Consider the following 16,449-nt stretch of genomic DNA (forward strand, 5'->3'; position numbering starts at 1 on the left):
TATACACACACACGCTCGCAACACAGTTTGGTTTTTTACATTGTTTTTGAGCAGTATACACTTTTGAAAGTTTAAAAGAGCGGTATGTGTAATTTTAAGAGGTTCACAGATGTGCAATTGTTCTACGTCTGATCTACTTTTCAATGTGTTGCAGACCCTGAAAAAGACAAAGAGAGGGAAAAAGAGCAAATGTGTAAGTTAAATTGTCTGATGATAACCTCCTGAATAGCACTGTCTAAGTAAACCCAGATTAATGGTCCAGGGGCCTCATTTATTAATCGTGCATACATTTCTCACTAAATTCTGGCATGTGGAGATTCTAGGATTTACGTGCACAACAAATTATTGGAATTTAGCAAACTGTCGCACGCAACATATACACACGTTTTCATTGATAAATCAGAGCCATACTATATTTCTAGCAGTGGTGTAGAAATACTTGAAAGTACTACTTAAGTAGTTTTTTTGAGTATCTGTACTTTACTTTTTATATTTTTGCCAACTTTTACTTTTACTTCACTACATTCCTAAATACACTCGTGAACAAGCGTTACAACCCTGCCTGGAAAACGCCCTCCATTCACCTTTTATGGTAACAAAAACTCCCTCATTTGCTGAATGATTTGGAGATGTTGGAATTGGGCCATGACAGTTTAAAAGAAAGTGCAATGGCAATTTTGATCACATTTCTGTAGAGGTGTGGCCAGAATGTTTTGACCTTTTGCAGGGACTTTTTTAAACAAAAAATAAATGCCGCCTATAGCAAGTGCATTCTGCAAGATTGATTGTCTATTGAACAATTTAAAAGTAAATGCTGCTCACACTTCTATGAAAAATATGAATTGTTGTTCAATATTTTGTTAATCAATACATGATTGTGTTTCTATCTCCTGCCTTCGTATAGGCTCTGAGATTAAATAGGCTATTATGTCACGCTCCTATCGCACAGCAATACTGTAGCCTACCCATACTGCTAACGGTCTATTTACCTTCGAGCATGGTTGGCTATTGAATGAGCAATGGATAAATGGTAGCCTAATATTTATTGTGGAGTGGGAATAAACCAGTCATGTCAGAAAAGGAGAGACATGCCCTGCAATATGATTATGATTTAGGCCTATATAATAAAAGTAAAATAAATATATTAGGCGACATGCTGCTATGCGATTATCTTACCAACGGCAAATTCATCTGTTTTATCATTAGCGCTACATTTTAATGTTTTTATTAGCCTATTGTTATTATAATTCCTGTACATCAAACACCACCATTTCCCCCAAAGAACAATATTTGCTTCCAATACAGTTGATCAACCATTAGAAGTTGTTCGTACGCAAGGTCTGAGATTTGCGTGGAGATACGCACACTTGTTATTCTCCCTATCTGATGTGTGTTATGCTGTTTCAAGCCCAACAGCCCTCTAGATCACATGTTCAGCACGTACCAGGTGAACATCATGCAGTCCTGTGACCTGTGTGGTTCCTACATCTGGGGCATGGAGAAGGCCTACATGTGCAGCGGTGAGTAGCCTACAGATAACACTCTCTGTTGTTCACCATCTTAGAACATAAAATTAGAACATAGAAGAACCAGTTTATTAGGTACACCCATCTAGTACCGGGTCAGACCCCGCTCTTTGCCTCCAGAACAGCCTGAATTCTTCGGGGCATGGATTACAAGGTGTCGGAAACGTTTGTTGCTCAATTGGTATCAAGGGACCTAACATGTGCCAGGAAAACATTCCCCACACCAGTACTCCACCGCCACCAGCCTGTACCATTGACACCAGGCAGAATGGGTCCATGGACTCATGCTGCTTACGCCAAATCCTGACTCTGTTATAAGCATGACGCAACAGCATTCGTCAGACCAGGCAATGTTTTTCCACTCCTCAGTTGTCAAGTGTTGGTGATCGCGTGCTCTCTGTCCTGGCACCCCAATGGTAGAAGCAGCTTCCTCCTGAAACTAGGACAACAGAGTCCCTGCCCATCTTCCGAAAACATCTGAAACCCTACCTCTTCAAACTGTATTTCAATAATCACCCCCCCCCCCCGAAAACCTATAGTTTCGTTAAACTGGGCGGCGGAGCCTTAGACTTTGAATGCTTATTAGAGATATACGCTATGCAACTGACACGGCAAGTAGCCTTGTAGTGTTTTAATTTTATAGGCTTTTTGAATGGTCTTCAAATGGGCAAAAATGTAGCGCAATGGTCTTTAGTGCAAAAAGATTAAGGCATCTGGCAGAAATAAATGTGGTCCTCTGTATCTCAATTGGTAGAGCATGGTGCTTGTAACGCCAGGATAGTGGGTTCGATCCCCGGGACCACCCATACGTAAAAATGTATGCACACGACAGTAAGTCGCTTTGGATAAAAGCGTTAGCTAAATGGCATATTATTATCCAAAACCACAAATATTTTTTGAAATATATTTTATATGTGTCACGCCTACTCCTGCTCCCTCCATCTGGCGCTCGACGTCGCCGGTCTACTAACAACAGGTCCTGGCAGCCATCATTGCGCACACCTGCTCATCATTTTCTCCTTGATTACTCCCCTTTTATTTAGCCCTCTGTTGTCTTCAGTCACTAGGTGTTATTGTTTTCTCGCACGTCATGTACGCTCCTTATGTTTGTTCATTTGCTTCGGTTCTATATTAAAATCAACTTCTGCACCTGTTTCCTGACTCCCGGCGTATACACTACAATATGACCGCATTTTCATGAATTTTATGATATAATCGTCAAGCCCATTCAAAAGACCAGGGACATGAACATGGAATTATGCCGTAGGAAAGTGTCACTTGCATGTGTATTGCCAAAGTATACTTTGTTTTAACCAATTGGGCATTGAGATATTGTGACAAAGGTGGAAGAAAAATATAAGAAAAAATAAGATTTCCAGTCAAAACAATAGATTAGCTTGCAGCTTCGCTGTCATCACCCCGAATTAGAACATCAGAACAGACTCCACATTTCTTCTTACTATTTTGTTCTTGTCTCCCCTGTTCGGTCGTTTAGCTTGCAAATTGATATGTCACAAGAAATGCCTCTCCAAAATCATCAACGCTTGCTCAACACGATGCGCCAGGCTGGTAAGCAGCGCTACAGTGGTCAAGTGTTTTTAAAGTTTACCAAGTAAAGTTTGTCTGGACTATTGTTTGATCCAGTGTGCGTCTATGTCTGTGTGTTAGAACGATGGGGTACCTGGCCATCTGCACTTTGGGGTACAGGTGTGTGTTCTGACCAGTAAGACCTACCCAATCCCAATGGTGGTACAGATTATGCTGGAGCATGTGGAGCTGAACGGTCTGTACACAGAGGGCATCTACCGCAAGTCTGGCTCTGCCTGCCACGCCAGGGAACTGCACCAGCTACTGGGGACCAGTAAGACCTCTACCTTAACCCTGAATGTCCTTTTGGTTTAGTACAATCAACAAAACCTTTTTTTATTGTATTCAACTGTACTAATTGTTGGTCAATCAATAAAGGCACTACATTCACGCACTATAGTAGTATACTGGTAATTGCAGCATTTACCACAAAGTAATGTTTGTTTTTCAATTCTACATTCATCAATTTATTAGTAAAATGTTTATCACAAAAAAAACTAACACAGGACAAATGTATTTGTTGTCAGACCCAGAGAGGGTAGCTCTTGAGAACTACTCCATCCACACGGTGACAGGTCTGGTGAAACGCTGGCTCAGAGAGCTGCCTGAGCCCCTCCTTACCTTCAGCCTCTACAACGACTTCCTGCTCGCTGTGGGTGAGTCTGTCTGGTGGGCTGTGTTCAGTAGGGCACAGCGTAGCAAAAAAAAAAGAAAATGAGTTGTTATGTGAGGTTCAAGAAGTATCTTTCCATTTGTGTTTTTCATTAAGAGAGATGCCGGAGAAATCAATTTCAAATACTTGAAGTACACTGGATTTAGCTTGCCAAATACACTGGATTCAATAGAATAGTCCTTCGTCCACCCTGCACGCCAATCAAGCTAAATTAGACACCTGAAGTACTTTAGTAGTATGTCAAAGTATTTGACACTGTCATTTCATGTGCAGAGTTGCCAGAGCAATCTGAACAGCTGCGTGCGGTCTACCAGAAACTGGACGAGCTCCCCCCTGCTAACTTCAACACTCTGGAGAGGCTGGTCTTTCACCTGGTCAGGTAGGTAGCAGCAGAGAGATGGATCCGTTTTATCTCTATGGGTATAATGGTCTTTCTACTTATCACTCGTTTTCACATCACTCAATAACCTGTACAGTACGTCGCCATTCATGTTGGCTGATTTATGTTGACTGATAGTAGCAATCCTCCATCTTCCATACAAAGGCTTTCATGCTATGCTTTGGGCCTTGAGTTTTTCCTTAGGTCCCTGAGTGTTTCCTAATCACACTTGACCAGGAAAAACTCTGTGCCCTGATTATGCCACATGACAGGTTAACCATGTTACAGTATGTATTTGGATGATAATAGACCTGTTGTGTCAGACTGATGGATATTTCCTTCCTCTAGAGTGGCAAAGGAGGAAGAGCACAACCGGATGTCTGCTAACTCCCTGGCCATAGTGTTTGCCCCCTGCATCCTGCGAACCCCTGACACCACAGACCCTTTCCTCGGCATGAAGGACATCTCCAAGATAACCATGTGAGACAACATTACTACTACTACTACTAATGTAGTATTGTAATCAGAGAGGGCTGATGTAGTTATTTTAGGGCGTTTTTTTAACACATTTTATTGTTAGTGGCATCCTAATGTGAGAAACACCTGTAACTCACTTCCATGTACAGCCAATGCACTGATGTGATGTTTGCGCTTAAGTTGTAGTTACAGGTGCATATCTCAAGTTAAGATGTAGTCCTTAGTAAGCATTCTTGTTGTAAGAAGACCTAACCCCTGTCCTTTCCTCTCCCCCCAGGTGTGTGGAGATCCTGATCTCAGAACAGTTTAGACGGTACACTGAGAAGATGCAGGAGATCACAGAGCTGGAGTTCGCTGAGGCCCTGGCCGTCAACCAGCTGAAGCTCAAGAGACAGAACACTGTAAGTACATTACATTAGTACAGGACCTTTTTTATTTATATTATTCGTATTTTAAATGTATGTAGTTCTGTTCTTGTCTATTAATCTTCTGTATTATGTCATGTTTTGTGTGGTCCCCAGTAAAAGTAGCTGCTGCATTAGCAACAGCTAATAGGAATCCTAATAATAAAATAACAAATGACTGTCACTACCGTTTCACACTGTAGAAATAACAATGTAAGAACATTACTGTCACTACCTTGTCACACTGTAGCCATAAACTGTAAGAACATTACTGTCACTACCATGTCACACTGTAGACATAACACTGGAAGAACGCTGTGGTTCCAGCATAACATTGCTTTGATATCACATTGTATGGTGATCAATTGGGTTGCAAAATTCTGAAAACGTTTCCAGGTTTCTGAGAAATCGTCCGGGAAAAACAAGGGAGCTTGGGGGAAAGCTGGAATTTTGCAACCCTAGATCAATGACATGTTTACAACATACTTTATAAGCTTGATATACACCGAGTGTACAAAACATTAAGGACACCTGCTCTTTCCATGACAGACTGACCAGGTGAAAACTATGATCCCTTATTGATGTCACCTGTTAAATCTACTTCAATCAGTATAGATGAATGGGAGGAGACAGGTTAAAGAAGGATTTTTAAGCCTTGAGACAATTGAGACATGGATTGTGTAAGTGTGCCATTCAGAGGGTGAATGGGCAAGACAAAATATATAAGTGCCTTTGAACGGGGTATGGTAGTAGGTGCCAGGCGCACCGGTTTGTGTCAGGAACTGCAATGCTGCTGGGTTTTTCATGCTCAACAGTTTTCCGTGTGTATCAAGAATGGTCCACCACCCAAAGGACAGTCCAGCCAACTTGACACATCTGTGGGAAGCATTGGAGTCAGCATGGGCCAGCATCCCTGTGGAACACTTTCGACACCTTGTAGAGTCCATTCCCCGAAGAATTTAGGCTGTTCTGAGGGCAAAAGGGGGAGGGGTGCAACTCAATATTAGGGAGGTGTTCCTAATGTTTGGTATACTCTGTGTGTAATACATCTGAGAATATGGATCACTGTGGGATCCAATTTCCATTCCCACTGGGAATTTCACTTTGGGAATACGGTTCCCACGTTCCCCAAAAAGAGTTTGTCTTCTTGTCTGGTGCCTGTTATATTGACTCATATACTATATATCTGCAGATCTTAGAGAAACCTTCATCAGAGCTGGACGTACCTCAAATGGACAATCTTAACCCGTCGGAGTCAGAGAGGACCCTCATCGAGAGGATCAAATCCATCAAACAGGAGAAGTGAGTATAGAGACAGACTCCTCTAGTTCACTGTGAATCAGATGTGTTAAAGAGGAACGCTAACGCAGTAGAAGCTGTCAGTGTGTTAGAGGCAGTCCCAGAAATGTATTCAGAGACACTGTCTTAGTGGTACAATAGAAGCTCTTGGCTTTTGCCTCAGCACCATATACTGTTTGTTACCTGTGTTAATGGGTTCCTGTGTGTGTTTGCAGGGAGGAGCTGGCGTGCAGGTTGCCAGAGATGGAGCAGGAGAACTTTGACGACTCAGAGTCCAGATTGTCGTTGTCTGTCAGCTCAGAGAGCCTGTGTGTAGGATAGAGTGAGGAGCCTAGACACAGAAGGTCAGTAGAGAGGTACAGTTGGCCTTCACCATCCTCTGCCTTCATTCACTTCAATTCTTTTCAACTGTTTGTTTTCGGTAACACATTATTTTACAGCCCAGGTAGTTACTTAGAAATTTCTTAAGAAAACAAGAAAAACCTAATAATTGCGTTGTGATTGCACTTCTATGAGATTCTTATGCCAGGCTGTAACACAAAGTCTTGTTTTCTACCACTGGTGCATTGGAAGTAGCATGGTTGACATATCCGTTTGTGTTTTACCCAACTCCTACTAGCGACTCCTGGCTATATTAGGGGAGAGATTTTAAGAAACAAGTGGTGGATTCCCTGTTAAGATGCCACCTTCTACAGTAGCTAGTTGTAAAGTGGGTCTGCATACATTTAGTGCCAGTTTTGTGTAACCAGGTACGTGATTTACCGGTTACAATGGTATTTCAGGGTGTGTGCTTGCTCTACTGTATTTTCTGCTTTGTTCATTTCTGACTGACTTTTTGTATTAGTATCACGAGCAGCCAGATTATCAGCCAGTCCCTGTTGTACAAGTGTTACGAAACCGATTAACTAGCCTGCTAATATTGTTCCCCTCGCTAAGTTTAGGGGTCTTAGGCCTAGTTAACTGGTCTGTAACCTGATTTAAAGTCCTACTCCAATCTCCTTTTCACCTCATTTAACCCCTGATTTGCTTAACAAAAGGTCAATAGGTGGTCCAGGTGCCTCATGACATGGCACAAGTGGGGAGGTGGGCCTTTTCGTCTTTTGTTCTCTATTGCTCCTCTATTGTTCCTCAAGCAAGGGGGAGGCCGATGACATCAGCGGGCACCATCAGACCAACTCTTTGAAGTTTGCAGTTGTATAAAAAAACACTATTTTGCTCGAAACATATTTATACTTGGGATATCGCTTTTCAACAGGAGTTGAAGTTCAAAAATCACCGGAGGACGATGAGAAATCAGCATATGAGGACTGTGTTGTATGTACATGTGCCCAGGAGACAACAAACTTAACAGGATCATGGGCCAGCTCCGTCATGACCTTTTGGTTGGCCAGTCCAAGCAAATTATTGTTTGTTGTTCAAAAGGGTGACCGAAAAATGAACTATATACAAAAAGAAAACTACAAGGAGGCATCCCTAAACTAAAGAGGTTAACTACCACAAAACAACACCAAACACTGGCAGGCCGAGAGGCCTCTGGTCACACATAGCCAATCCACTGATTGCTCGCACATGTGGATTTATCAAGGCTTCCTGGCAGAGCACAGCCCCTACCCGGTTGGTGCTGCCACCTGGGGATGGAGTGTGGAAGTGTGTCATGGTAGTGTGTTGCCTAACTGTGTGCTAACACTAAATTACCCCCCATATCATAACACTAATCTGGTCCTAGATCTGTATGCGCTTTAGCCAACTAGTCTTCTGTAGCTCAGTTGGTAGAGCATTGTGCTTGCAACTCCAGGATAGTGGGTTTTCGATTCCCGGGACCGCCTATATGTATAATATTATATTAACTCCTCTGACTATAATTGTCATGCCCAGCACAAACAGATCTGGGACCAGCTACTATTTGACTAATCCAGGCTGTCTACTATTAGACTAATCCAGACTCTTGTCTCCACCAGGCAGAGTGAACCTGTTGTGGAGGAGCCAGAGGCAGGAGTGCCCTCCTAAGCCTGCTGACCTGGCCCAAAGAACTACAGCTACAGGCCCCAGAGACCAACCAGATGGACAGAACCCCCAGCCCAATACCAAGGCAAGGAGCAGGTACTTCTCAGACCTGGACGGCCCCTTCATAGATGAGGAGGACTAGCCTGGGTGCCAGTCTGTTTTTGCTCCATATTGAATTGTCATTCCAAACATGGCTTGACAATGACAGCAGTGGAGTTGGAAAGAGCACAAACAGATCTGGGACCAGGCTAGAGGACATCTATTATGGGGCCATATTGTCCTCCGACAGGTGGCATCACTACTACACAACCCTAGTCCTTCGACTGATAGAGCGGATGTAAGACATTGAGCCAAGGCACAACACAGAAGCAATAGAAATAGTATTATACAGTCTATACGTACAGTGCCTGCAGAAAGTATTTACACACCTTTACTTTTTCCACATTTTGTTCTGTTACAGCCTGAATTTAAAATGGATTAAATGTAGATTTTTTGTCACTGGCCTACACACAATACCCCATAAAGTGAAGTTATATTTTTTGAAATTTGTACAAATTAATTAAAAATGAAAATCTGAAATGTCTTGAGTCAATAAGATTTCAACCCCTTTGTTTTGGCAAGCCTAAATAAGTTCAGGAGTAAAAATGTGCTTAACAAGTCACATAATAAGTTTCATGGGCCCACCAGTGTTTAACATGATTTTTGAATGACTACATCATCTCTGTACCCCACATATTCAATTATCTGTAAGGTCCCTCAGTCGAGCAGTGAATTTCAAACACAGATTCAACCACAAAGATCAGGGAGGTTTTCCAATGCCTCGCAAAGAAGGGCACCTATTGGTAGATGTAAAAAAAAAAAAAAAAAAAAAAAAGAAGCTGACATTGAATATGCCGTTGAGCATGGTGAAGTTATTAATTACACTTTGGATGGTGTATCAATACACCCAGTCACTACAATGATACAGCCGTCCTTCCTAACTCAGTCACCGGAGAGGAAAGAAACCGCTCAGGGATTTCATCATGAGCCCATGGTGACTTTAAAACATTTACAGAGGTTAATGGCTGTGATAGAAGAAAACTGAGGATGGATCAACAACATTGTAGTTACTCCACAATACTCACCTAATTGACAGAGTGAAAAGAAGGAAGCCTGTACAGAATACAAATATTCCAAAACATGCATGCTGTTTGCAATAAGGGACTAAAGTAATACTGCAAAAAATGTAGCAAAGCAATTAACTTTTTATCCTGAATACAAAGGGTTATGTTTATGGAAAATCCAATACAACACATTACTGAGTACCACTTTCCATATTGTCAAGCATGGTGGTGGCTGCATCATGTTATGGGTATGCTTGTAATCGTTAAGGACTGGGGGGGGTTTCAAGATAAAAAAGAAACAGAATAGAGCTAAGCACTGACAAAATCCTAGAGGAAAACCTGGTTCAGTCTGCTTTCCACCAGACACTGGGAGACAAATTCACCTTTCAGCAGGACAATAACCTGAAACACAAGGCCAAATATACACTGGAGTCGCTTACCAAGAAAACAGTGAATGTTCCTAAGTGGCCGAGTTAGTTTTGACTTAAATCTATGGCAAGACCTTAAAATGGTTATCTAGCGATGATCAACAACCAATTTAACAGGGCTTGAAGAATTTTGAAAAGAATAATGGGCAAATGTGTGGAAAGCTCTTAGAGACTTACCCAGAAAGACTCACAGCTGTAATCGCTGCTAATGGTGCTTCTACAAAGTATTGACTCAGGGGTGTGAATACTTATGTAAATTAGATATTTCTGTATTTAATTTATAATAAATTAGCAAACATTTCTAAAAACATGTTTACACTTTGTCATTATGGGGTATTGTGTGTAGATGGGTGAGAAATCCATTTCATCCATTTTGAATTCAGGCTGTAACACAACAAAATGTGGAATAAGTCAAGGGGTATGAATACTTTCTGAAGGCACTATCTCTATGGGCAGAACACTCAGGGGCAGACAATTGCAGCATCAGTCATCTTGAGAACTGGAAATACCTCTCAAATACAGGAGTAATCAGTGGAGCTGTATTATGGCAACAAGAACAAGAGTCAAGCACTTTCTGTACATTTTCCTATGTCCGTTAATGTGTGTGTGTGTAATGATCAAAGCTGCTGTGGATGTTGAATGCCTCTTAAGAAGACATCTGTGGTTCTCTAATGAGGAAACATCACGGAATAACACAAGACACAGTGTAGTCTATTGTACCAATACATCATGAACCACAAAGGCTGCATTTACACCGGCAGCCTAATTCCGATGATTCTTCTCACTAATTGGGCTAATGCCAATAACTGGACTGCCTGTGTAAATATGGCCCAAGTAAAGAGATGTGCCTTTGATTTTAGCCATATACAATCTCATTATTTTAAAGCCAAGTATTTTGGATGTGTCTTGCCTGTGGACAATACTGTAACGAGGACCAAATCATTTAAATCTATTATACAAGTGCCTTGTTTGCAATGGACTACTAATACGGCACTTAGTTTGGCTTTTTCTTTTACACATCTGGTACGTTGTGAAATATAATGTATTGATCATTAATAATTAACCTAAAACGAAAGCAAGATTGTATTTAGGGTTATTAGTGGGCATATTTGTGGGGGGTTTTCTCAGTTATTCTGTAAAAGTGAGATCGATATGTTCACCTTGGCCTGTGTTTACACAGGCAGCCCATTTCCAATCTTTTTTCCCCCCAATAATTGGTCTTTTGACTTGGGCTGTCTATGTGAATGCACCTTGGTGTCATATGCCTAGGGCCCTGCCTTTTGGTGCGGAAATGAAGCCACTGTGCATTACCGGTATTTCCACCATTATCCACTAGTGTTGCTGCAGGTAGAAAATCCTTGGGAAATTTCTGTAATTGACACAAGCTGTCTCCAATCAATGTGTGGTTGTGCCTGTGTGTTTGGCGGGGGGAATCACCTGATCCAAGGGAGGTGTAGATCTGTGAATCTTAATCGCACAAATAACTATTATTTGGCAGTGAATACTATTCTACACCTCACTTTCGCTCAAGCAGATACTCTCCAATGGACTCGGAAGTTGTTGCAAAAAAATTGGTCAATTAAGGGCAGTTAAAGGGGAGAGTAAATGAGTACATGCACACTAATAATTTGATATTAAACTGATTATGGCAGTAGGTTGAGTATGGCATTAATCATGTAAACACCTTACTCTGCTTATCTTAATTGCCGTATGGTCATAATCGAAGTAAGCATACACCGATTAAAACACCCGGTTTTCTGAGCAATCTTTCGATTTTATAAGAACATGTTAACACCTTAAGTTACAGCAGTGTATTTAATCTGTGCATGTGCTAGCACCAGCAACACAAGCCTCCCTCTTTTGCGCGAGTGAAGTGAGTTCGGAAGAACTGAAAGTATGCATCATATAAACTTTATATGTCCAAACTCAGAATCATATAGGATTGCTGTGGTAGAACGTTTATTTTTGATTGGCGATTTTCTGCATTTATCCCATCAGGTAGCCTGATTTCAGATGTATCCATGTAAACTGGATTATTAGGCAAATCGTACTTGCAAAGCATGTAAACTATTTAATCAAACTATTATATTAATCTGACTATTAACAATAATCGAATTAATGTGTGCCTGTAACCTACCCAATGAAACCAACCATGGAAGTATATTGTAGCGAACTCGAACCTGGGTCCAGCAACTGTGAAGCCAACACCTTAACCGTTTTTTCTACCTGCAGCAACACTAGTGGATATTCCTGAACATACCAGTAAAAGCACAGTGCCTCAATTTCTGCAAAAAAAAGCAGGGACCTACCTATGCCATATGTAATAGACTCAAGTTGTGATGTAAAGAAAATATGTTTCAAGATCCTCACAGTTGGAGTAGGCTAGAAGAACACAGCTTTGAAGGAGGTAGTGGTTGTCCCGCCTCGCTGCCTCCTAATAGATTGATTGACTGACTGCCAGCTCAGAACAAGTCTTTTTGTACAGTACTTTACCAAGTAACACAAATTCATCCATCTTAGCATAACTGTGTATTATGAATGGGGTAATTCAGAATTATATACATTTGTTTGCAATCCTTGTGTAGTGTTTTATATTTCAACAAAATAAACTGACAGTGGTTTCAGTGTTGGGGTTGATTATGCCTACGTGGACCTTCAAGCATACAGACTTCTGTGTGTGTGATCTCTACACTGGCCGACGTGTGATTATGTAAAACCAATAATAAACACATACTGTATCCAATTTCACTCACTATGAAAACACAGGTGAGTTTCTCATATTAATATGAGAATTTGCAGATATTTTATTGGACAAACAATGTGATATTCCTTTAAGGCTGCGTTTACACAGGCAGCCCTATTCTGATCTTTTGACCAATTATTGGCAAAAAAACTATTGGTTGCAAAAAGATCAGAATTGGGCTGCCTGTGTAAACAGACTGATATTTAGATGAAGGTTTTCCCTTACATATTTGAGGGACAAGTCTTATTGGAGATTTTAGTTAACTACTTAGACAACATAACAAACCAATTACAGTGGGGAAAAAAAGTATTTAGTCAGCCACCAATTGTGCAAGTTCTCCCACTTAAAAAGATGAGAGAGGCCTGTAATTTTCATCATAGGTACACGTCAAATATGACAGACAAAATCAGGAAAAAAAATCCAGAAAATCACATTGTAGGATTTTTTATGAATTTATTTGCATATTATGGTGGAAAATAAGTATTTGGTCAATAACAAAAGTTTCTCAATACTTTGTTATATACCCTTTGTTGACAATGACACAGGTCAAACATTTTCTGTAAGTCTTCACAAGGTTTTCACACACTGTTGCTGGTATTTTGGCCCATTCCTCCATGCAGATCTCCTCTAGAGCGGTGATGTTTTGGGGCTGTCGCTGGGCAACACGGACTTTCAACTCCCTCCAAAGATTTTCTATGGGGTTGAGATCTGGAGACTGGCTAGGCCACTCCAGGACCTTGAAATGCTTCTTACGAAGCCACTCCTTCGTTGCCCGGGTGGTGTGTTTGGGATCATTGTCATGCTGAAAGACCCAGCCACGTTTCATCTTCAATGCCCTTGCTGATGGAAGGAGGTTTTCACTCAAAATCTCACGATACATGGCCCCATTCATTCTTTCCTTTACACGGATCAGTCGTCCTGGTCCCTTTGCAGAAAAACAGCCCCAAAGCATGATGTTTCCACCCCCATGCTTCACAGTAGGTATGGTGTTCTTTGGATGCAACTCAGCATTCTATGTCCTCCAAACACGACGAGTTGAGTTTTTACCAAAAAGTTCTATTTTGGTTTCATCTGACCATATGACATTCTCCCAATCCTCTTCTGGATGTACTCTAGCAAACTTCAGACGGGCCTGGACATGTACTGGCTTAAGCAGGGGGACACGTCTGGCATTGCAGGATTTGAGTCCCTGGCGGCGTAGTGTGTTACTGATGGTAGGCGTTGTTACTTTGGTCCCAGCTCTCTGCAGGTCATTCACTAGGTCCCCCCGTGTGGTTCTGGGATTTTTGCTCACCGTTCTTGTGATCATTTTGACCCCATGGGTGAGATTTTGCGTGGAGCCCCAGATCGAGGGAGATTATCAGTGGTCTTGTATGTCTTCCATTTCCTAATATTTGCTCCCACAGTTGATTTCTTCAAACCAAGCTGCTTACCTATTGCAGATTCTGTCTTCCCAGCCTGGTGCAGGTCTACAATTTTGTTCCTGGTGTCCTTTGACAGCTCTTTGGTCTTGGCCATAGTGGAGTTTGGAGTGTGACTGTTTGAGGTTGTGGACAGGTGTCTTTTATACTGATAACAAGTTCAAACAGGTGCCATTAATACAGGTAACGACTGGAGGACAGAGGAGCCTCTTAAAGAAGAAGTTACAGGTCTGTGAGAGCCAGAAATCTTGCTTGTTTGTAGGTGACCAAATACTTATTTTCCACCATAATTTGCAAATCAATTCATTAAAAATCCTACAATGTGATCTTCTGGATTTTTTTTTCTCATTTTGTCTGTCATAGTTGACGTGTACCTATGATGAAAATTACAGGCCTCTCTCATCTTTTTAAGTGGGAGAACTTGCACAATTGGTGGCTGACTAAATACTTTTTTTCCCCACTGTATATGAATTATGCATGTTATAGAATGAAATGCCCTATATGCCTATGGATTAAGAACCAATTTAACAATAGTAGAGACATTTCTTTAGTGCAAATGCTGTGCTTCTGAGAAAGGATGGTTCCCTCTAGCTCCCTGCAGCTGGTCTGGGTGTGTAGTCAAGGACATGGGATGGAGATAACCTTCAGGAACAGATAGACCTGTATTGTTTCTCATTGCTTTTGAGTAACCTGGTCACACAGTCTGGACAAAGTGCTGCAGAATGACCACAGTTTTTCAGTTCATCCTGTCTTTTACTATCTTCCAAGGGTGCAGCTGTGTGGAGATAGGAGTAGCAACGGAACAAATGTTATCACTTGTTTGTGCGCTATGACCCGATACACATAGCCTGACCCGATACACATAGCCACATACACATAGTCACAAGAAGATAACATAGTGGCTCAAGGTCCAGAGAGGGTGGCTGTTTGGATAAAGAGGTGGTTATGAAAAGGAGACCAAGCAGACATGGGGATAGACAGGAAAGAAGCCCATTTTTCAGTAGACTCCCAAGTAGACTATAAGTTAAAACTATAGGTTGAACATAGTTAAATCTCTTTAAACTTCAGTTAATCACAAAGACAAGCAGTAAGACTAAGTGAAACAGAGTGTGGTACAGAGTGGTACATAAGGAGGGTCAGGACATGGCTCCTGGGAATGGGCCTGCTCATTCTTACTATGTGTGGGAAATCTACACTATGCATGAGAACTGTATATGTCTGAGAACTGATTAATCTGCTATGCATGAAGCCATGCATGAGGAATGTCTTAAATGTATATGGTTGAGAATGGGTTATGAGACCTGCCATGTTTAAACCATATTTAAGTATTGATTGATATGTTTTGGAGACTTTGTGTGCAGAGGGGGCCTGTCTCTGAAACTGGTGGACTGTGACAGGCTGCAGGAGTGTGCTCTTCCTAATCTCAAGGCTTCTCCTGACTGATAAGAGATGGCTCTGTTATTTTTTGCATGAGAAAGCTTGGTCCTGCCACTATTGTTTCCAATAGTGGAGAAGTCCGATTTCGCCACTATCATAAATTAAGAGAGTGGGCGGAGCGGTCAAAAGATGAAGATTTGGAGACAATGGTGGAAGAACTAAACAGGGAGGGATTAAGCTAAAAAGTATGTAAAATGTGCAGGAAGAGAACTGTATATAAACTGAGGGCCGAGTGTTGGGAATGGAGATGCTCTGCAGACCAGCTCGGCTTTGTTGCGTTGTGTAATAAAGTCTATCTTGATTCTACAAAAACTCTGGAAGAACTTTGATTTTAATAAGTATAGGGATAATTTTCCACGACAGTCTCTGCCAAAAAAAACAATACAGGTAGAAGACAGAGGGGAAAAGCCAACAGGTAACTACAATTATTTGTTTTTTCTATGGTAGAAAAGGATGGATCACATGACTCCTCCAATTAACCAATTAATGAACAATAGTCTCAGAGCATGTGTTTACTGCACTGCCCATACTAAGAGGGGGGTCCTCTTTGTTCTGGCAAACCCTACATATCGATCCAAAATGCATTTTGGATCGATAATACAAACATTTTACTGAACCTATCAAATCTAGAGGTTACTCTTCCGCCTCCTAGTGCCTGCCAATCAGGGCTAGGTCTAATGCCGGAGGGGCGGGTTTCTTTTAATTCAGGAAGATGGATAAAAATGTACTGGGATTCAAAGACCAGAGGGTATGGTTGATGAATCAGTGGAGTAAGTGCTGTTGTAAGTATGTGGAAGAGAGGGAAAGATTGAGGTTGGAAGGGATTTGGGGGATGGGGGAGGGTTTATTAGAAGTGAGTAGGGCTGTTTTAAATGTTCTTACTACAGGATTAGGTAGGAGGCTTTAGGTTTTTAAAATGTTTCTTTTTCTTTTATTCTGAAGTATGTAAACTGTGATTGATCACCCAC

The 16,449-nt window shown here is 41.4% G+C and overlaps 1 protein-coding gene across 1 annotated transcript in view; it reads left to right on the forward strand.

Moving 5' to 3' along the window:
* The window catches only part of LOC121581271 (unconventional myosin-IXb), a 58,210-nt gene extending 49,379 nt beyond the window's left edge, over positions 1-8,831 (forward strand). The window contains exons 29-39 of the mRNA XM_041896781.2: positions 155-193; positions 1,409-1,520; positions 3,022-3,095; positions 3,195-3,387; positions 3,641-3,769; positions 4,060-4,165; positions 4,514-4,645; positions 4,920-5,043; positions 6,239-6,348; positions 6,561-6,689; positions 8,304-8,831. Of these exons, the coding sequence (XP_041752715.2) occupies positions 155-193; positions 1,409-1,520; positions 3,022-3,095; positions 3,195-3,387; positions 3,641-3,769; positions 4,060-4,165; positions 4,514-4,645; positions 4,920-5,043; positions 6,239-6,348; positions 6,561-6,666 (1,125 nt within the window). The 3' untranslated portion in view covers positions 6,667-6,689; positions 8,304-8,831. The remainder of the gene's footprint in view (positions 1-154; positions 194-1,408; positions 1,521-3,021; positions 3,096-3,194; positions 3,388-3,640; positions 3,770-4,059; positions 4,166-4,513; positions 4,646-4,919; positions 5,044-6,238; positions 6,349-6,560; positions 6,690-8,303) is intronic.
* Positions 8,832-16,449: the final 7,618 nt, after the last annotated feature.

The sequence above is a fragment of the Coregonus clupeaformis genome, unplaced genomic scaffold (assembly GCF_020615455.1).
Source record: "Coregonus clupeaformis isolate EN_2021a unplaced genomic scaffold, ASM2061545v1 scaf0102, whole genome shotgun sequence".
Classification (NCBI taxonomy): Eukaryota; Metazoa; Chordata; class Actinopteri; order Salmoniformes; family Salmonidae; genus Coregonus; species Coregonus clupeaformis.